Below are 22,773 nucleotides of genomic sequence, written 5' to 3'. Positions count from 1 at the left end.
GTCATACGTAAATGGTTTATTCTGGTATTTTGCTAACGGAGCCTTGCAGAGGTTTATTGCAAATCTGCTCTAAGCTTTTGAAACAGAGGCCTGTGTCACAGGGGCTGCTGTCTGGGCGTTCCCTGTGGATCTAACAGTGGGGACGCACATTTCTTCTTTCACTTAGCACAGTAGGAAGCGTAATTAGTTTTCTGCACTGAGAGTTTCAAAGAGGAATTTTCCTGGTCCTTTTTTTACCTTAACATGCACGTATAGGCCTGCTTGGCATGGCGGTGAAGGGACAGCGTGAGGGAGAAATCTGTGAATGAGCAGGATGGAACAAGTATTTAAGTCTCCTTATGCTTGAATTTATCACTCTGTAGTAATTAATAACCTGCCTCTAAATCTCTGATGTAAATTCCATTGCTATAATTTAAATTGGGTATTTTCTAATGATTTCTTCCCTCTTGTTTAATAATGCCCAGAAAGGCAATGTAATGTTTTCCTGCTCTTTCCCATGTTGGCTCCTTGGTTTGGTATTCCATAGAGAGGACTGTGAAACCTGCCGCGCTGCCCTCCAGGCTCTGCTGCGGGAAACTGCGAACAAAAATACCCTTTTAATTAACGCTCTTCATTCACGTTCGTATGGAGCATTTCTCTGCTGAGGTGTGTGTTTATTGGTTCCTATCCTATTTTCGTTTACTTTATATCCAGCTTAAAACACCATTCAAAGCTTCTATTAGCTATAAAGGTTACCATGGAAAAAGTCAATATTTGTTTGTGTAGTTTACGCTAAGATTGAGTTTTTATGGTTACTGAATCTGGTTCACTGACTTAAGCCGGTTATTGGAGGCTCTGACTTTGTTACCACACACAGTGGTATTGGCAGTGCCACAGCTGTTTCCTGCGGTATGTGTGTATATATATATATATATATAAAAAAAATGTATATAGGGCGGCCATAGTACGGTAACTCATTTTGCTATGTGATCACTGCTGGGGAATGTGGTTCTGTTGTTTTTCCTCAGTGATCACCCTTTGCATTATACACGGCGCTGTGAGCAGGACGCCTGCGCTGAATCGTGCGGGAATTAAAAATCATCGTATTGCAGTCATGCACTAATACAGAAGCCATGAAAATATTTTCATAAAATACCTTTAAACCTAACTTTATTATGTCAATAACAAGACCTTCCTTATAACTTTCTTCTTACTCATTTGTTTCAATATGCAGTCAGTAGAAACATTATTTCTTTACCTTAAAATTGGATTTCGGTCAATTGTTTTTATGTAGATAGGGGACATTTCAGTGGTGCTTGTCGTTTTAGTAACAGTTTAAACTTAGTTGTTGCTATAAAAATAACCAACTGTAACACAATCTGAGCTTCAAGTAGAAAAAATTCTGGGTTTAGAATGTGCTCGCAGAAATAGAAGTTGTGGAAAATAGGTGCTTCTGCACGGTGTGGCACGTTATACTGAGCCACGTGTCACCAATGCGGACAGAAAGACAGTTCTATATAGAGCATAAATTAGCAACATTCAGATATTTACTTTAATACTGACTAATAATTACTTCCACAAGCTTTCAGTCAGTATTCGTGGGGTTTGTAATTCTTTCACATATTTATTCAAAGAAACATAATACTGTATTTTCCGGAATTAGAAAATGTAAGTAAAACCATTTTAAAATCAGTGCTGTCTTTTTCTAGGTGACTTTCTTGTGTGCACAGAACCCGGTGTGCACACAGAAGCTCATACTCATCTTACTACATTTGCAGATCATTCAAACAGGGGGGAAAAAAAAATTAAAAACCAAGCAAACAAAACTATGCTTTTCTTGAGGTCTGAGAGCTTTTGAGATGTTGATCACGTGAAGCATAACTAAGCATTGCTAATCTCTGCTGTCCACTAATCCCAAAGAAATGCTTTTTGCAGAAAGCACATTATTACTGCCATAAAATGAAAGCGGGCAGGGGAAAGAGGCTGTGGAGAACCTTCTGGTGTGTATATATGTATATATATATGGAACCATTTTAAAAGAATGGTTCCATTTCAGTTGGTTTGCACTGGGTGTTTCAAGAGCATTAATATCCTGTGTATTAGCTACCTGCATTATATGGATCATCTCAATGTTCATGTTCTGTCCAGCTTCATTTAAAGGTATTTTATTGTGTTGAGTTTGCTAGCTACTGCATAGGTGGTGTATCATCTTTGTATCATCTTATGTCAGTGGATTTTTCTTATGGCGCTTTAACAGTGGTACTTTGTAGTAATAAACAGTCCCAAATCATGATAATCTTTCCATTCAAGTGCCATTTGGAGAGAATACCTGGCGGTAAAGAACAGAAGTGAATGTTTGCACTGTTTTTCTCTTGTGCCTGAAGTACGACTCAGCGGCTCTTGTTGATCCTCCTTGGCACTCAGTGTGCACCTTGGGTAAATGTCGCTGCCCTGTGTAAGGTGAAACATCCAAACCTGACCTGCCCAAGCCCGCTTTGTGTTAAATCTGCTCCTGCAAGGGTGGGCGGGAAGGGAGAAGGTAAAGCCACTGCTTTCCACGCCAGTAGGAGCTTAATCTCACCACAAATCTGCTCCATTGCTCTAGTGGCTGAGAATTACTTTACTTGTTCAGTCCTTTATTGTGACTAAGTAACAGCCTGGAAGGGGGTAGCTCGTGGCTCCGGCTTTCTCCCTGTGAGCTCTGCTGGTTCAGAGCACCAGGATATATTCCTTACATCCCAAGCCACGAAGATGCTGCAGGGAGTGGAGCATCTCCTGTGTGAGGAAAGGCTGAGGAGCTGGGGCTCTGGAGCTGGAGAAGAGGAGACTGAGGGGTGACCTCATTCATGGGGATCAATATGGAAAGGGGGAGTGTCAGGAGGATGGAGCCAGGCTCTTCTGGGTGACAACCAGTGACAGGACAAGGGGCAATGGGTGCAAACTGGAACACAGGAGGTGCCACTTGAATACGAGAAGAAACTTCTTCATGGTGAGGGTGCCAGAGCCTGGCCCAGGCTGCCCAGGGAGGTTGTGGAGTCTCCTTCTCTGCAGACATTCCAACCCGCCTGGACACCTTCCTGTGTAACCTCATCTGGGTGTTCCTGCTCCAGCGGGGGGATTGCACTGGATGAGCTTTCGAGGTCCCTTCCGATCCCTGACATGCTGGGATTCTGTGATCCCGAGTTTCCCAGTCCTGAGCCAGGTGGACTTGGTGCCCACCACCCTTGCTCGGCAGCGGCACCGACTGCGCAGCCAGCAAAGTCCTGGCACTGGTGCCGTGGTGTTGGAAGCGCTGAGGTGAGTCCTGAGCTGCGGGAGCTCTGTGTTCTTTAGGGAACGGCGCACGCCAGCCAGTAAAGAGAAGGAGCCGCTCTTGTGGCTTTGCTCTTAGGAGGCATGTATCTTAGGAGGCACAGTATCAACAAACTTGTAATTGCAGTCGCCTTGCATTCACGGTACAGAGTCCTGCCTTTATTGCCCCCGAGAACACAGATTAAAGGTTTCCCTTTCCCTTTTATTCCGTTTCGATCTACAGTTTCTGGCAATAATAGAGTAGCGTTCTTGGTGTACAGATGAACTTCTTTCTAGAGGGGCTCTGGCTCCCTGTCAGCCTCTGTGCTTTCTTTGGGGGATATCCAAGCACTGTCCTTCTGTCCATGGATTTCTGATCGCAGCTTCTGCTTCTCAGGTGGAGTTTCTGCTGGGGTGAGTCACAGCAACATCGAGCACTGCTGAAAGGAAAGCCCCCTGCTAAATTTGTCTTGAAAGGGAGGTTGCTTGGTATTTGCACAAAAAAAAATTGTTCCACGTGCCTGTGGGTCTCACAAGAGAAATTTTAAATATCTTGATAGTATTATAATGAAATGTAGTTATCTAGTAACTGACAAATTTTGTAGAAAACCGAAACTGTGGGGGAGCAGAGGCAGAGCCAGAGAGGATGAAAACATTAACTCAGAAGCAGCGTGACCAGTGTTCCAGAGTTCTCTGAGAGAAAGGCCTAAACGCTGCACTAAATAAAAACGCTTTCATTATTTCTGATGTTGTCCCTGTGGATGCAAATAGTGCTATAGTGCATCTAATAACATAGGTTACAACAGCTGCCTGCACAAGGGAGGGTTGGCAGGATCAACTACTGACTTTAAGGGACAAAACCAGGTCAGAGTATTGACAGCAGAGAATTTCGAGTCGGGAATCCTGGCTTTGGTCTAATGATTTGACTGTGATCTAATCCTCTTTGTGCCTCGCTGTTCTCATTGCTGAGATCTTGGATATGGGTTTTATGACTTGCTATAATTTACAGGGTTGTCTAGTTCACATGCTTCCACGCTGGATAAATCAGAGTATCTTAGCATTTTGAAACATTGTTATCATTGCAGAATTTCCTTTTTTGTTCCAAAATTGGGCCCCTTCTCCAAATCTTCTAGCCAGGGCCAGGCAGAGAGTTTGCTGCAGAGCTCAGGGTGTCGTTTGAGGGGCTAATGACAGACCCTTTTCTGCCTCTGTAGAGCAAAGTATTTGTTTTATGAGAGGGGACAAAGAAGCAAAACACGTAGATCTGTTTCATTTTTAGTGCTCCCACTGATCTGCAAGGTGACTGTGAAAAGTTATTCTAATTTTCCTCTGCTATGGTTTGTACTCTTTGTACTTTGATGTATCCATCCTTTGCTTAGGGATAATGCTATTTTGTGTTTTGTAAGGTGAGGGGGTTGAGATAGGTAGCTGAAAAGTACAATTTTGAGTCTACAAACCTTGAAGTCAGTGGAGATTTCCTTTGCCTTAAATAGGCTTTGGATCTGTTCTTAGAAGAGCAAAATGCCTACAAAGGTTCATTGTTTTGCTTACTCCATAGCAACCGACAACATAAAGTCTTTTCCCAGATGTGTTTATTTAAAGGCTTTATAAGTTCAGTTTACAAAGTGAACTGAAGTCGTAGCTGTTGTTCTAATGCCGATTTTTGTATATTGGTATTAAAATAATAAGTGGACTAGTATGCAGCCATAGGAAATTAAGAAATGTATATGAGAGAAGATAAGAAATCCATTTTGCAGGGGACACAAAACTGGGATAAGTACAGTAAAATGCTACCTTTTAAAGAATTACCTGGCAGATTTGAGAATCCCTATGTAATTCCAGGTCGTGTGGGAAAACTACCACGATGTATTATGTTTCATACAGTTAGATGTATTATGTTTCATACAGTTAGACAATCAATTACTGTTTATTGAAAATTCTCATCATGCACCGAAAGAGAATACTGTGAAAGAGCATTGTGCTGTACACTCTTGAAACTGAGGTATCCCTCTATTTTTTAAAGAATACTTAGTTTTCGTTAGGTGTACAGGTAAGTATGAGTGGAGGGAGAGCCTGAGAAGCAGAGAATTCATCATGGGAGGAAGGCAGCGTGGGATCCATATGGGTTAGCATATTTTTTTCAAGGGGCGAATTGGATTAATATCCCCCCCAAGCCCACTGTGAAGAGGAATAACATGTATTTTGACCTGTGTATGTGTTTTATTTTACAATGCTACACGGTTGTATTTATGCTCTGCAGGAAGAAAACTACTCCCTAGTAGTTTCTTCCATTTTTTTCTGGGTAACCCTTTGCTTTTATTCAAGCAAAATGCAAGATAAATGCCCATTTCAGCCTTTTAGATCTTGGAAATAATGGTGTATTAAATGTGATTAAGTTGGGAATTACCCTTAAGCAGGGTCATAATTACTGTAGATTTAGATGACATGTTATACAAATTGCTGTGTGCTCATAATTACAAATTGAGTTTGCACTCTGGGGGTTTATAAACTTTGTCTTAGCTATTAACACATTAAATAACAGTGATTTATGTAAATTACTGGATAAACCAAAATTTCAGTGTTGTGCTTAATCTAAGTTTAATTATATTTCTGTATTAGAAATAAAATACGGTTGGCTTCAGCAAGGCAGATTGAATAGTCCAAGTGTAGCATTGACTACTGAGATATTGTTAAACAGGGTAATGGTAACAAAATTGGAGCTGCCTTTGTAAGTTTATCAGCAGCACTCAGTGGCCACACTGCCTGCAAACTGCAGCGGTCCCGAGCGAATGAGCCAGGGAACCTGGCTATGGGCAGGTTGCTCCTCATGGCTGCGCACTTATTTACCTCAGTAACTCTAAGTCCATAGTTTGAAATCTCTCTTTAGTTCCTCTTGCACAGAGATTTCCTGGTTCCGTAATTTTTTCATAGGTCAAGTTGATCTTTTTTTTTTTTTTTTTTTTTGCTGGGGCAAAGGTGACTTTGTGTTGTACTATTCGTTGCGTTCCAACAAATACGAAGACATGAAAAGCCACTTTCCTGTCTCCTTACCGTGCGCTGCATATTTCTACAGTATGTTGGCGGCAGCTCTAATGCCAGCTAGCTGTCAAAATAGCAGTGGGAGAACAACAAAGCACATACATATCTCTTGTTAGTTCTACCAAAGCTTTCTATACAAGGTGCAGATAAATGACGTGGTATAGAAGCCCTGCTTGGCTCTGCGTTGTTAGAAGAGCTGCTGCTGCCCGTCTTCTAAGGCCTGAAACATCACCTCTGTGTGTAGAGCATCAGCACTGCACCTGTGCAGTCAGGACAGCAGAAAAACGGAGCTACGTGCCACCAAAAAAATGGTCCTAAAAGGTCAAGTCTAGACATCTGTGAAAAATCACCCCTGGTTACCTGAGCGTGGACTGTGCAGTATGGATTATAGTGGCTGTTACCTGAGGGAGACGGGATTACGCAGTACGGATTATGGTTCAACGAAGGTGGCTTTGGAATGCTGAAACGTAAACAAAATATCCCTCCAAAAATAACCGTATCAGGCTACCTTGACTCGGAAACCACAATGCCATCTGCGTAGTGCAGCAAGAATTTGTTTTTCTGTGTTTAATTGCCCCCGTTGGAATACATGTGAGATCTTAAATATGTAGATGACTTTGGCATTTAATTTCTACTTCAGGTTTTAAAGACTTACTAAAACAAGAAGTGATTTAAGAAAAACTTTGTAGCGGAATGGTCAAAACAAAATAGAGAATTCTAGATGCTTGACATTGAAGGGGGGAAGCTGTAACAATTATCCACGCCGTATTTGACATGGGGTGTGTTAGCATGGCTTGGCTGTTTGCTTATCTAATGTGTTCGGATCTGTAGAAGGAAGATTCTGTTTGAAGCGCGTTCAGAAAAGCACATTCTTCAGAAAATTCTGTGACTGCTTCTGAGGTCAAAGCTTCTTGGCCACCCTTTGCAGTCCATGTCGTCTGTCACAGCCCATGGTACAACTGTCTGCGCTTGGTTTCTAAATGGAAACTGGTTTCCAAAGCAGCGGTTGACTTTTGTGGGCTGCTTATGTCTGCTTTGGATTTGTCTCTGTTTGCCTGTGGAGATGACGCTTGACACGGGAGCACATTGAGTCAGGACCAGAAAAATGTGGGATTGTTGTTACCCCAGAATTTCTGTAGGGAAGAGACTGTCTGGATAACTGTTGAGAGGAGGCATTGCAGTGGAAATAGTCTCTGGTTATGGGCTCGCAGTGACGTTACTATCAAAACATTCGGTGTAGGTGTGTCCTTCCTTAACGTATTTGAGTTTCACTGAAAGCTGGTTAAACCCAGACTTATTGGAATCCGTGCCTAATGCTTCCTTAGGAAACTATGCAAAATGCACACTTGATCCAAATGTTCAGCTGGGTTTAAGTAAAGTTTTGCTTTGATTCTTTTTATCGTCCAGAAATGTGATCAGCTCTCCATGTGTGTATTGTAAATAAGAGGTATGTTGCATATACAGCACAAGGGCACAGCTGGGCCTTTCGTTCTGCTCTTTCTTGTACCTTGCTCTCTTGTTTGAGCAGCATTTGTAGTTTCTGACTAAACTTCTGAGTTTCCCCAAACCACAGAGATCAGCCGGTGCTGCTTTTTTGTGCTGGAGCATTTCCACTCCTAAAAACTGTAGCGCAAATTGCTCTGTCCCTACACAAAATTGCACTAAATATCGTGCAAATGGTTATGAATGAAGCCTTTAGTGGCAAACTTACCAGCTGCACCCCCCGCCCCTCCAAGACTGGTTCGTTTCCTTCATTAGCTCCCCCTTCTCCAGCACCCTGGCATGTAAATGAAGACAAGGAGTGTCTGTGGTTAGACGGTTTGCCCGGCTCACATAGACACGATGCTTTTTGCGATGAGGGGAAACTTCATTTGGAAAGCAAGTTGTTTTGACAGTTCCATGAAACAGGAAACCCCAAAGTTAAAACTTGTCTCGCTTTCTTGCCTTATTGCAGGATATTAATCATATGGGCCTCACTGATTTTTGACACACTAATTTCTTTGTAGCTATAGGCAGCACTATTTATCTGCTGGTTTTACAGTGCAGTTTCAGCTGTTCTTGTGTCCCGTAAAGCTAAAATTGCTGTAGGAATAGTCTACCAGTGGAACTAGGGCTTGGCAAGTACTCTTCAAAATCGTTTGCGGTTCCGATCTGTGGCAGAACCCGTCTGCGCTGGGCAGACGTTCCTGGGGACAAGCTCTGGACCTGCCGGATCCCCAGTTCTTCAGCGCTCGGATTAACCTTCAAATGTGCTGCAAAACCTTCGCTTCTCTGGGCTTGGCGGGGGAAGGCTGGGAGAGCATCCGGAGGCATAAGCACCTTTGTTAAAATGTGTGTGTAAAATGTTATTGTGTCTGAGAAAATTACAGAATTTCAATGTTCTCATTTGCAGCTGCGTGGTTTCCACGTTAAGAGGCGTATATATAAATTAAAGCACCTTTGACGGTATTCTAGGAGATGAGATGGTTTTATTTTGTGAATTACTAAGTTACAATTAACTCTGTTTAGACTTGATTTCTTGCAGGACTTTAGTCACCACATGGTTAATCTGCTAGGAAAAACAAAACAAAACAACAAAAAACAAATCAAACCAAACCCAACCAAACAATCAGATAAAAACAAGCGCCCCCCCCCGCCCCCAAACGAAAACCAAACCCCAAAAAACTAGGAAGGATTGTTATTCATGTGTCAAATACTGTGATGATGAAATTCAGTTGGTGATGTGCGTGTTGTTTGTTGGGTTTTTGTTCGGTTGCTTTGGGGGTGTTTGTGTGTGTGTGTGTTTGTTTTGGTGGTGGTTGTTTGCTTGTGGCGTTTTTGTTGTGTTTTTTTTTTTTTTTTCTTAATTCTAGTGAGGCATTCTTGCTCGGCAGCACTGGCCCCACCGCTGAGCTCCCGTGTGTGTGGCGGAGCTGGGGGGGCTCTGTTCCCCTCCCGTCCGCAGGCGCTGTGGCGACACAGCTCCCGCGCTTTTCTGTGAGGCGGCCGCGCTGAGGAGAGCGGCGCGCGCCGCGGCCGTTGGCGCCCCGCGTTCCCCGGGAAACCGCCCTCCGCGCGTGCGCGCGGGCGCGCTCCCGTCCGTCCGTCCGTCCGTCCGTCCCCCGCTGAGGGGAGCGGGCGCGGGGGCGGGGCGGCCCGAGGGGCGGCTATGGTGGCAGCGCCGGGCTCCCCGCCTGCGACTTCGGCACAGCCATGTGGTGCCTGCACTGCAGCTCCGAGAGGACCCAGTCGCTGTTGGAGTTGGAGCTTGACAGCTGGTAAGGGCGGCGCGGGGGGCCCGCGGGAGTGCGCCCCGTCCTGTCGCACAAAGGGCTCCGCTCCGTCGCCGCTCGGCCGCGCCGGGGAGCTGCGGCTGGGGGAAGCCGGGCGGAGCGACCGCTCCCGGCTGCGAGAGGGCCCGGCTGTGGCGCGGGGTCCCCGCTTTGTGGCGGGGGGCAGCGCGGCGCCCGCGGCTCCGTGGCCATCGCGTCGTGCGGCAGTCACAGAGCCGCCCGTCTTGGGCTGGGAAAACAAATCGCTCAAATGTAGTACCCAGAGTGGACTCGTGCGTCTGTCGTTGCTGGTCGGTGCCAGACAAAGCCTAAACCCGCCAGCAGCCCTTTGAGAAGGGCGCTGTTGGGATGCGATCTCGGTGCGTGCGTTCCCAGCGAGGTCTGTGCGTGGCGCGCGGTGTGGGGATCACGCGACGGGCGTCAGACCGGCGGCGGGTTCTGTGCCCGCTCAGCCCGCGGGGCCCTGCGGAGGCGCCCGGAGCCCGGTGACACCGCCCGGGGGGAGCCAGCCTGTGAGCGCTCGGCCAAAAATAACGAGAAAAAAACTTCAGTTGAGAGGCCTTTAAGGTAGGGATACTGAATAACCGATGCAAGAAAAGCAGAAAATGGGATTTGCCGTGTTAATATGTACAGTCTCTATCGTTATGATGTTATTAACTACCGACATAACGTGTCAAAATTACAAAAACACACTGCTCTGTTATATGGGCCACTTGAAAACTCGATGTAGAAACTAGTTTTTCTTGTGCAACATCGTGTGTAGATTACGACAGACTGAAGTAGTTATCCCGGCAAGTGCGCTTGCAAAAGAAAATTATCTCCGATGCATCGTGAAAGTTTATTCCACCAGATAATTTGATGAAATTCTGAGCGGATTGACTGTTAAAGAAATATTCGATTTAAATAAAGATAGGCAGCATCTGAAATTGGGTGTGTGCATGTGTGGAAAAATAGAAAAGGAGGAAGTGACTGGATTCAGTGTAACTGCATATGAATGCAGCAGTGTCTTTTCTGGAAAAGAAAGGAAAAATGTTTTTTGATAAAGAAAAATGTTTTGTAGTACAGTTTAGTGACACATTTAATGATTCTTAAGCCCATTTTTACCCTTAAGGAAAATACTAAAGTTGAGCTTGTAACTTTCGTGTGTGGAGTTGCTAATGTTTCCGTAAGAGACATTACCTTTGCATGGCTTGATAAAAAACATAATTCATAAATGTTACGGTAGTGCCAGATTTGCCTGTATTCACACAGTTACATTCTGCCATTCAGTCATTGTTTCAGACCTTTTTCCTCCATTTGCACATTGCTATGCACTTCCTTTCAGCTAAACTTGATTATTCTGCCTGATATGTTAAAAGAGGAATTGCTGAGTGCTTAGTTTGGATGGTTGTATTTAACCCTGTCTGTTCCTGTGGCAGATACCTTTCATATAAACACAGAATTCATTATATCTGTCTAGTGCATCGGGAGAACTTAAGCTGTGCTGAATAAAATTACTCATTTCCCATTTTACTTCTACTTTTGTACCAGATTTGTTGTTGTGATGTCCTCTTCTAGTACCTGAAATTCCAGATATTGAGAGTACTGTTATGTCATAGTCGGCTGTTTTTTTTCTTAGTTAAATAGGTGCTCGGTGTTGGGGTTTAATGTGTGAAGTCAGCTATCATCCATTGTTTTTCCTATTTCTACTAATCCGAAGTAATTCGTTGTCATCAAAATACCAACTGTAGTCCAGGAGCTGGAGCTAACTATTGAAAATTACAGCACTCATTGTATCAACAGCATTTAGTTGTTTCTCTGCTCCTTTACAAGCCCTCTGGGAATCCTGGTGCAGTTAATAAACAATTTGCAGTTCAGTTTCATTGAATAATTTGCAACTTTCAGGTAAGCAAACTCAAAGGATTCAGTTTTTCAGCTGAAAAGTCCAAATACCAAGTTGAACAGTAACTCTGATTTGTTGTTCTTGTTACAAATGTGTGTTGGAAGGTTGCTAGGAGTTGACGCAGCAAGTCCCTGCTGGGCAAGGAGAAGGTATCTTTGCTGGCAGCTGGCAGGGTGTTCCTCATGCGAACTGGGAAGGGATTTCTTAAGACAGGCATCCCCATGGCCTTACATCATTTTTCTTGCCCCGTGACCATTTCATATTTGCAAAATGAAAATTCTCTGAAGAGAACTGCGTTTCTGTTCATATTGCTATAGGAAGTATTCCTCTGAATGTTAGTCTTCATGAGAATACTCTTCCGTCACTTGGAGGCTGGGGTTGTTTCATGCCTTGGAGGATCCTAGAGGTCAGGGGCTGGGACTTCAGGTGGAACTACTTTGAAACAACAGTCTACCTTTATACTGATCATGTTTTCTGAAGTGCGAAGATGGCAATTCAGGGACCAAACTTGCTGAAGAGCAAGATCTCATAATTATGTAGCTGATTAGCACACTTACACGATCACTCTAATTATGCTTGCAAACTGTATTTGCCCTGAACGCCAATAAGAAGTAGCTGCGAATTATAAAACCTGGCCTAAAAGCAGCCAGCCTTCTGCTGGTGGGTGCAGGGTGTCATCCTAAAGCAAACCCAGCACTTGTGGAGGTGCTACCTGTAGGTATTTAACATCTCCTTACATATTTCTGTTGTGCTTCTTGGTGTTTGACACCTCTGATACTCAGACCGCGGGCATCTCTAGCAGAACATTGGGAAACAAGAGTGCTAGAGGTGAGACGCTGCTTTCCTGGTAGAACTGTCCTTTTGTGCACCGGTTGGTGTTCCAGTTGGAATCCAAAGCACTGCACTGCCTTAGCTTCATAGCCTCAGCTCTGGGATTCTCAATGAGTCAAACAGGATTTAGCCTGCTATCAGGGCAGCTTTCTTTTGGAAATATTAATGCCATAAGGATGACCTGGAAATTATCCACTGGGCCTTCATAGAATCTCAGGGTCCAGACGAATGCACCCTCCTGGTTGTAAACTCATGTGGCTTCTGGTTTCTGCCTGATTCTGACAGGTGCCAAGGAGTGGCTTAAGTTATTGTATTTTTGAACGTTGTACTTTTTGAAAAAACTGTCAAGGGCCACAATTTGAGGAGAAAAGAACCCCACTTTGTTGCTTTGTGCATCACGATAAATGGACGTAGATAAGCTGGGTTGTTGCATCTGTTGTGCCTCTTCATTGCAAGGATTTACCGTAATTTATGAAGGACATTAAAATGCAATTTTCTTGCTCTTTCAGCATTTACATAGTTCTTTTTCTGTCAGAATCAATGGCAATTTTATTGTTAATTTCAGAGCCAGGCATATTTTAATCACAGAAGCTGTCAATCAGTTATTGCTTTTTATGTTTATTTAATAACAGAACTGCAGGAGACCTCAGAAACTGTAATCAGGATGGAGCCCTGGTTGCTCTATTTGTTACATTTAATAGATGAGGATGTGCCCCTAACCCAGACACTGCCTGAGCAACAGAACAACTGGAATTACGAAGAGATGAATCTGGGGTTTGGGGAGAAAGTGTGTTGGTGCGTTGTTTCTGTTAACCGTGTTTTGTTTAGATTTCATTTATATTTATACAGAGTGTGGGCCACAATCCAAATTCGTATTCTCTATTTTGCTTCTCTGTTTCTTTTGCCTAACAAGAACCTGTAGTTACAAGAGCTAAATCAGGCCTTGGATTTGGAAGTTCATTTCTAGTATGCTGTATGTTGTCATTTTATGTCAAAACTCACATAAGTACAGATTTTGTCTAATTCATACATCTTCGTTATGCAAAAATAGGTACCGATCATGAGCTTTTAGCAAGACTTATTAACCAAAAGTATTTTAGTTACATAGCTATAGCCCTTCTTGTGTCTTTCGGGAATTCATTCAAATTTTATTTGGAGGAAGGACGATTCTAGTTAGGGTACAGACAGAGATGGCGAGTTTATTGCACTGCTGCGATTTGACTCCAGGTTTCCAGAGAAGAACAGATGCTGCTTTAATCCACTGTAGCACAAAGCCCTAGTATTACGTTAAAGGGGACTGCGAATTTAGCTAAATAAATCTTCTTTTGCTTCCTTACAATAGACAAAAGACTAGAAACATTTTCATAAATTATTGTAAAGATGTCTTTAATAAAAATAAAGTCAAAAAGCCAAGCTTTGGTATGATAAAAAAAATCAAACCCTTTTGTCCCTGTGGGAGAAGCAGCAAATGAGAATGATGGCTTTGATAGCCTTTAATACTGATAATTGATGTAGTATATCTGTTAATCAGATTCTTTCACTTGTTCAGTGTCATCTGAGTTAAACTTGTGCTTAAAAACAAAGGACCCGATTCCCTGTTGCCTGATGTTGTGCAAGCACAAACAAAATGCAGCAGTTATGATTTGGCTTCCTTTTGCATAAGTGGCTACGTAGAGGGTAGGGCAATAGAAAAAGAGCCCTAAGCTTGTTTTGAGGAGTACTTGCATTGTTTAGTCAGAAGAATTTCAGTCACCCTTAAAATTTTACGGATTAACAAGGATGGATGTGTGATGAGTTTAAATGTTTTGGTAAGAACAGAGAAAAAGGAAACTAACTTCCTTCTGTTTGTTGATATATGCATGACTTTTGAGGTCATCTTTATGCAAGGATGCAAACCTGATGGATTTTCTATTGCAGGGTAAGTTTACAGCCGGTCCTAAAACTGCACTACAGGAAAGCTCACAATTTGACTTTAATTTTTCACTCTCCACCTTTATAGTAGAATGGACCAAACTCCATCTCAGATCACACAGAGAGTTAAATATGGTGGTGGCCATGGGCTTTGTAGCTTAGCCAGCTGCACATTGGACTGTATTTAACTTGAGTTCAGCGCGTTTCTTTTAGTGTAGCCTACAGCTGTAATGATTATGGGTTTGATCCTTTCAGTTTTCGTGAGTCAAGTTGGGGTAGGCCATGTCAGTACTTGTACAGAACTCCAAGGATAAGTCTTTGGGAAGGAATGGATGATTTAGCTGGAAGCTGGAAGCCTTTAAAGAGAATACCAAAGACAGGGTTTCACTCGTCGTTCAGATGAGATGGACAGCAGTGTTCCTGATCCAGCTGCCCTTCCTAGGGCTCTAAGAGTACATAGAACAGAACAGGCCTGTCTAAACCCCTGGCTTTCTGGTCATGTTTTAGCTTAATAACAGCTTTTCTCTCAATCTAACTTCCCTCTGGGCTTTCAGTTGGGAATAAAAATTATCTTTATTTTTCTTTCTGACATGGTTCTGCTTTATTGCAACGTGCTGTGAAACAGCTCTTGAAATTTCCATTCTAGAGGTGGCTGGGGTGATTCTCATGCTTTGAAGTTACGGACATTTTGCAGGGTGTTGAATGTTAGATAATATTTTCAACTGTTCTTAGATTCTTGAAGGAAAGACAGCTCGTTATTGTTGTTTATGTATTATTTTCTTATATTTTACTCTGTGAACCTTGTTTAGAAGATACCAGTGATGTGGAGCATTTGTTAGAAAATGGTTTCAAGAAGGAGCTGATTCTAATGCTTCAAGTTTTGGGAGAGTGGGACTACAGCTAATAGTTTCATATTAATACTAGTAGTTAATGCTTTGTGAAATTGAGAGAGAACAAGGATTGCCCTGCCTTAATGGAAATTCTCCCAAATGGTGACATCCTGTTGTTATTAAAAAGTGATTAAGATATTTTTTATTGGGTTAGCCTAGAAGAAAAGCAGCATTTCAGGTTTTCCTGTGCTGCCACAGTCCAGTATGTCACACAAGATCATTTCTGATTGTCTTTGGTTGACATTTTGAAAATCTGTCTTTGCACAATATTTCATTTTAAGTTCACAAAATGGTGACTCTTATTTTCAGGAACTGGACTTCTGCCTTTGTCCTTAAAGACTGTTGTCCATTGTGGAAAGATCTATGAATTAAGTTGTGTTAAAGAGCCTGTAAATTCTAAGAGCGATCAGAGTTGCGTATGTTAGACCTGCTGTTCATTTGTGGTTGATCTGCCTCACGTGCAGCCCCCGGCTAAGCAAGTGGTGTCAGCAGAAGTCAGCGCAGATTGTCGGTGCTTCTGGGAGCAAGAGTTTCAGAGCTGCACGGGGCATCTGCATGGTGCACGAAATGGAGCTGCTACAGGCTGCAGTACAACGGAACAAGTACTCTCGTTCCGTGCGTGTGCAGTAAATCTTCTATTTTTAGATACTGATTGGAAGTAGCTAATAAAGTTATTTAGAACGTAAAGCAGATCTTAAAATTTGATAATAGTTAAGCTTTGTAAGGAGAAAGTTCTTGGCTTACAGTAAGCTTCGAAGTAGCGTTTATAGGTTTCCAAGATAGGAATTGCAACCTGCTTTACTTTTTAAAAGTGATCAGTGAGGTGGGTCAGAAGTCTTACTGAAAGCCTACATTTAATTCCTCACTAACAGAGAAAGAACTATAAAATACAGGCTCAGCATAATGGAGAGGAAATGTAAAAGGAAGGAAGTTTGTGGATCAGAAAAAGCATCTGTCAGCTCTTCAACTGATTTAGAGGCCGTAAGCAGTCTTCTGAGGTCTTGTTTTCGTAAGAGTGAAGATTTACACATAGTAAGACACACAATATCTTTCTCAGTGTGTCTGCAAATATTTTCTGTATTTAAATGTATTGCCTTGAATCTAAGTAGCATCTAAAACATTTTCTTTTCCACCAGACTCCATACCTCAAACAAAAGATCTCTTACCGTTTTGTTTCCTTAAACATGATGTTCTGTACACTTTGATATAAAGCTTGGGTGTGTTGCAGAGGATAAAAATCTCACTGGTTAGCAGTGATTCTGTTCCAGTAGGTTACAACACAGACCTCTGGGTGCGTGCACAATGTGCAAGGCCAGTTCCTGTTCTCACTAACTTGGTAGTAACATTCTGAACTTCACTGGAAGCAGGAACAAGGGTTCTGTGTTCTCATCTATTTTCTTTCCTACCTGGTGAGAGTTTCCCATGCCCGTTTGCATTTATGCATATCGAAATTACATTGTACTCCTACAGAGAAAACTAGTAGGGTTTCTTTGTCTTTTGGGTTTACGTCCTTTTGGACTTGGCACAACATAGTTGGCAGTCAAAATGCAGGGTTTGTGTGGTGTTTAAAACTGAGTCATACTATTATATTACATTATATGTACTTCTAGATTCATTTAGATCAGTAGAACATCTTTCTCTGATCGGGCTTTTAACAGTCCATCTTCCTTTTGGATTAGCTTTTTGAAGTACATTGCTCTATAACCTTATGAGGTTTAGCTGTAACTTCACAGAGAAGTCAAAAAATCACTACAAGCTGAACAATCCATTTCTTTCTGATCTTAAAAGTGAGAAAACTTTAGCCAACTGTTTCCTAAATCCAGGTGAGAGAACGGAGTATCTCATGCTTATCAGTGACATTGGTTTAAAGCACAATACATTATTAACTAATTGAAATGCAATCCCTTAATCGTTTTAAATAGGTCTTTTTGTATAAGGTTTGTTTGCAACTTAAGTTAAAATACGACCTAAATGAATACAGTTGTGTTGTGGTCTGTGACTTTACCCGATACAGTGTCCAATACAGAAAGATGCTTTGTGGGTATTTCTGCTGCCTGGAGCCCCAGCGTGCTCTTTGCTTTATGATGATTCTCAATGTCCTTCTGCCCAGGCACACAGACACACTTGAAGGGAAGGGCTGGCCTGCTCAGAAATTGTTCCTAGCTCTCTATACTGCATCTTATTTGTAATCATTTTGAATAGCAAAGGGGCAAAACCTTAAAATGAGTCAAATGATAGGCTTTATCCAGTGTATTTGATCTAAGGTGAGAACACAGTTTTGTTCTAGGTATGGAATTTCAGTGCCTGAAACATTTTGTTTACTCAGTAAACAGGATTTCATTAAGGATCTTTAAAATAATTCATGTTTATAAAGCATATAAGAGAGGAAAGAAGAGTGTTATCCACCAAGGCCTGAATGGGGAGAGGAATCTAGTGATCTAGTGTTAATATTTAGTCTCTTCCAGAACCTAATTGCCAGCAAGCTGCTTCCTCAGCAGTGCCGTTCCATGTCAGCACTTCCTCCCGTGGGCTGGACACGACAGCTGAAGCCACAGCAGAGGTGAAATACAAGGATGCCTGCTGTAGGACGCCAAGGATTTTTGCCTTATATCAAATGCTGCTTCAGCTGTGCATGCAAAACAGTTTTTTCTCAGCTGCAGAAACTAAATCTTCCATTTTAAAATTAGCATTGTTTAAAGGTCATGTAATGATATGAATGGTAGAATGTTTGTTCATGACTTACTGTCTTAAATACCTGCCCCATATAGTGTAGATATGCTAAATAAGAGGATTCCAGTTGCTGAATGATATATCTGGATAAATAATAAATAGTTGAGGTCAAATTCTACCACAGCTGCATTGAGAAACTCCGCAGATTTCTGAGCTTATCCTATTGTGTAAGAGTTTACATAGGAGGAACAGGACAAAGTCTGCAGTGGTAGGTAGACCTTCAGAGATTTTGTTAAATGCTCAGACACCACAGTTACACTGAAAAATTTTTAGCTTTAGTCCCTGTAAGAAGATAAGCATCCTTCTGAAGTATGAATTACATTTTCTGACGTTAGGATGTTTTATGTTGACGCATCAAGAAGAGGAGCTGACCATAAAAGAACCCTCTAAAAATTAGGCTGATAGATTTGAGAACTCTTCCTCCACAAGCTTCAAATTATTACCATAGTCATCTTTTAATAATATTTCATCCATTTTTAAAAATAGTTTGAAGTACAGAATATCGTCACTGCTGAATAAACATGTGCTGGGTGATGGTTAACCCAGATTAGCAGAGAATGACGTCTGTCTTTACCTGAGATAGAAGCTAACATTTGTAAGTTGTACTCAGGTTCTGGTTATACTGTCAGTTTCCTTCGTTACTTTTCAGCTGCTAAATAACGAAAATAAAACACAGCTTTACCTTTAGTGGATAGGGTTCAAAAGGCATTAAATGGGTTCTGGGTGAGGGTTGGTTGGTTGGTTGGTTTGTTTGTTTGTTTGACCCTTCTGCAGTAAATACTTGTGTCTGGTGGCCAATATGCTGCCACTGTTTGAGTTAGACAAAGGTGATATGTGAGGTGTTTAACCTTCCTTCTCCTCCTTGGAGGCTGAAGATAATCTCAGGTAAGCTCTTCTCAAGTGGATATTCTTAGTTTTTAAACCTCTTATAAAGGTTGTTCCCTAAAATGGAGACCTTGGGTAGGTTTTCGTTTGGCTCTCTTTTCATCTTGCTGTTGTGCATCTGCATTTCAGAAGAGAAAGTGCATTGATTCCTACACTCCATTTTGGCCTGGAGAAAATCATCTTTCATCTTTCTTCCCCTGCTCTCCACCACTGCTCATGGCATGTAAGACTGTGGGTCAAAATGCTGTTTTTAAAAAAAAAACCTCAAACATTTTTGTTAATGCCTTTTATAGGGTCATTTAGTGAGAATTAAAACTTGGTAGTGTCCAAGTGAGTACATGTTGGGGGTTTTCTGTAATATCGAACCTGGGACTTGGACCCAAGAGCGAGCGAAGGTTTGCAGTGCACATAGTGGTACTGTCATTGGTGTCAGACGGGGTTTGAACTTCAGCCGGTGCAATTGGCAGTCTCATTACACAGAACATTAGAGCATGAAGTGGTTGCTTTGTTAGTGTTTGCTTCTGAGACACATGTAAATTTTGTCTGGATTTTTCTCGTAATGATATTTAACTTCAGTCAGATGAATTACCTGGCACATTACTTTGATGTGCATTCAAAGGCTTCAGTTGTTTTTAACCGAAACAGCAGTATTGAGAGTGCATTGTAAGTAAAACGAGTTGGTCAATATTTCTTTCCTGGATCAAAGCTTTTGTCACTGCCTGTGAATACTGTTGTCCATCATAATGGCTTTGAACTTTTGGCAGGGTATATTTGAAGGTAGATTGGTTCGTTGATGTTATTGCATTATTGAATTTGGGCATTTGTATAAGTTCTTAATATAATTGACTTTTGTTTACTGGACAGCACAAAACAGACATGGCAATAAGAACTAGATTCTAATCTGTTGCAAACTGTACTAATAATATACTTCTGCTCAAATGCTCTCAATCCATTGGGGAATATTGCAGTGGTGGAGAGGGAAGAAAAATGCTAAAAAACTAGCTTGCATGAACTACACATGACAAGTTTTGCGTTTTAAGAAGTTACATTAAGAACTTTTTGTGGAGAGTAATTTGAGATAATACAATGCATGTATCAGAGGTTTAATTAGATATACCTCCTGGTTTCTAGGAGAAAGCACCACAGGTACTGAAATGTAAGGCAGCTTTGAAGCAGTGGGGTGTACCCTTGTGTCAAATGAACGCTTATGTTCAGATTAAGTTTTCTATGGGGAGCCATAGTTTTAGTTAGCAGTGTTATGTTTGTAATTGTCATTTAAAATTTCACGTTCAAATTAGGACTTCATTGCACTTGTAAAGAGAAAGTTATATGCAAGAAATGAACTTTGGTAGAGGTTTGTTCCTCTGTGGAATGCCTAGATTTGACCTAAACATTTTGGCCATTTAAATGGGGTTTTTTTCAGGCCTCATATTGGAAGTGCCTGACCATACCAGCTGCTCTTGCAGCTGCCATCGTGCTTCTCTGTTACTCAGAGTTAGTTCCATGGGCGACTTCTGGTCTGCATTCTTTGAGCTAGGTAGAGAATTTGGATCCACTTCAAGTGGGTATCTATAATTAGGAGTTATGATCAGAGTTTGACTTTTTTAGCCTCCAAATTTATGAAGAGATAGTTGGCATAAAGCAGATGCATAGCACTTCTTCCTTCCCGAGCATTTGGGCCTGTTTAGGGTATTTATTTTTGAGTGAGGCAGAAGTTTTAGTGGGAATCATGTTTATGAAGTGAGGTTTTAATACAAAAAGCTTCACTCTTTGGTTTGCATTTAAATCCATCTCATAAATCACATAGCAGAGATATAATATTAATGCTTATGGACAGAAGAGTTTCTGGAACAAAGGAATAAGCTTGCTGAATTGTTCTATTGGTAGATACGACTTAAAGGGAACCAGGCTTATGTGCATTTTTCCTGAAGAGGGGAATAAATTACATGAATTCAGGGAAAAGTAAGCAAGTTAGAGAGGGGATGGATTTGATTGAGGAATTTAATGAAGAACTACTCATGCAAGTGCTTCGCTGTTTGAATTCTTCGTTAAGTTTGATTTGAATTCAGGTTACACAGACTACCTGGAGTTTTGACTGCCATCTCTGGCAAGTGATACTGTACCACAGTCGTGCTTTCCAAACTGCTTTGTAACGAACAATGGCCAAGCTGAGCAGCTTTATCATCTTGTCCTGACTAGTATTCTAAGTTGGCCATGTTTTTCTTACTGTATTCATATTACTTGTGCATTGTTTCCACATTTTAGAAGAAAAGGAATATATTCTGTGAACCTTTGAACTCATGTTCTTACTTTTAAGGATCTAAAATGCTATGGAAAAATCTTTAAGATATAGCAGCACAAACTTCTTATATTGTCATACTTTATGTCCAAAACAAATTTCTTACAGAATAAATATAATGCTGGTTGTTTCTCATGCGTGTACCATCCAGTTTTTAGGGCCTGTTTTCAATTTAATGTCTTTATGTTACACTATTGAACATCCATTCTAAATGAGTGATGAAAATAACTAGTGATTTCAGAGAATGTTCACTGGTAAAATGATTTCTCAAGTATTTACTCTGTTTTGCTGGGATGCTCTTTTGGTTCTATTTTAGAATGTTGCATGCAGTTTTGGTTTGGCATTTATATTATTTAGAAGTATGCTGAATTTCTTTGTTGCTTTTAGTTCCAAACTAAATCTGCAACATACTGGTTTGAACATTTGGATGATTTCTGTAAGCATATGTTCTCATTATCTTTGTATTTTAGTCCTACAAATGCACTGGGACACTTCACTGCTTGTAAACTCTGAGGTTTCTGGAATGAGTGGGAATACTGAATAATTCTTTGCATCTGATGTTACTGTTATTTACTTCCTCTTTATATGCACGTAGTTTTAAAGATAAGGTACTGGGCCTCAGTAAAAAGGGAGTTTCTGCTTTCCTCATTATCATCTCTCATAGTGTAGTCTCTCCAAGAGGTAAATGCTTGTGCCTGTGGATCCAAACCTGCAGCTTCACTGATCATTTTGCCATTATCATCAGTGGAAATGAGTAAGTCTATACTCATGGAAAAGTTTGGGGTTTGCTCTTTACTGAAATACAGATCTTGAGGACTCTTTCTAGTTTCCATTTCAAGCTCAAATGTTGAAGTTTTCTCGTTTTTCAAAATTTCGTCTTTATTGTGCTCCTTGTCATTTTGCTAAGGTAATAGTTTGGCAAAATTTAGAGGAAAAAAGGAGGTGTGAATATAAAAATGAAAAATCAAAGAATAACAGTAGATATTTAAACATCTTGAATAATACGTTGTCTTAAAACATGACTGTGGTTTTAGAGTACTGGTTGCTAATTACAGCCTTTGTGATCAGAAGTAATAACTGAAGGTATAAAATGAGAGACAGGGAAGAAAAGACCTGCCAGGTTTCTGCTGCTAAAATGCCCAGAGAGGAAATGTTTTGTTTTGGTCACAGCTAACCACACATATGGTGATTAGGCAGAGGGGAGGAGGACACAGAGCATTTTCGTATTAGGTAATTCTTGAAATGAACTTACCACCTGAGTACTGGGAAATAACAGTAAAAACCATGACCTTTTGCTAGCTAGCAACAACATCTACTTCCCATTTTGTCAGCTTGAATCTCTCGTGTGGTTGTTTAATCCAAAGATACAACCATGCACCATGTTACTCAGCTTTGACATCTAGGCAAAGGAGTTAGAAAAGCAGCTTTTGGCAGCTGCTCCCTGCACGTTGGTTTTAGCCTTTGCTTCAGTTCCGTCGCCGTTGGAGCGCAGGGCGCATCACGGGGAAGTGCGGCGTGAGCCACACCGTGGGCTGACCCGCAGCTCGCTGCCGGCCCGTGGAGCCAGCAGATCCTGCTCACATGCACATACGTCACTTCAACTGATGTATTTTAATTTAAAATTGTTTGCAGAGTGTGTGGCTTAGCTCTTGCAGGAAGCCTAGAGCCATACACACATGAAAGAAAAGCAAATGCCTGGATCCATCCATGCTTGGTATTTAATACTGATTTATATTCATTGAAAAAGTAAAATCAATCTGATTT

At 41.5% G+C, this 22,773-nt stretch overlaps 1 protein-coding gene across 4 annotated transcripts in view; it reads left to right on the top strand.

Annotated features, from left to right (window-relative positions):
* IQSEC1 (IQ motif and Sec7 domain ArfGEF 1) overlaps nucleotides 1–22,773 on the top strand; it is a 332,002-nt gene that overhangs the window by 254,326 nt on the left and 54,903 nt on the right. The window contains exon 1 of one of the 4 annotated variants that reach the window (XM_065642480.1): nucleotides 9,404–9,566. The exons of the other annotated variants lie outside the window; for them this stretch is intronic. Within the exon in view, the coding sequence (XP_065498552.1) occupies nucleotides 9,502–9,566 (65 nt within the window). The 5' untranslated portion in view covers nucleotides 9,404–9,501. Of the gene's footprint in view, nucleotides 1–9,403; nucleotides 9,567–22,773 lie in introns of those variants that run through there. 4 annotated transcript variants of the gene reach the window in all.

Source organism: Caloenas nicobarica, chromosome 11 (assembly GCF_036013445.1).
Source record: "Caloenas nicobarica isolate bCalNic1 chromosome 11, bCalNic1.hap1, whole genome shotgun sequence".
Taxonomy (NCBI): domain Eukaryota; kingdom Metazoa; phylum Chordata; class Aves; order Columbiformes; family Columbidae; genus Caloenas; species Caloenas nicobarica.
The sequence above is the reverse complement of the archived record's forward strand: the minus strand, read 5'-3'. Positions and strand labels throughout refer to the sequence as shown.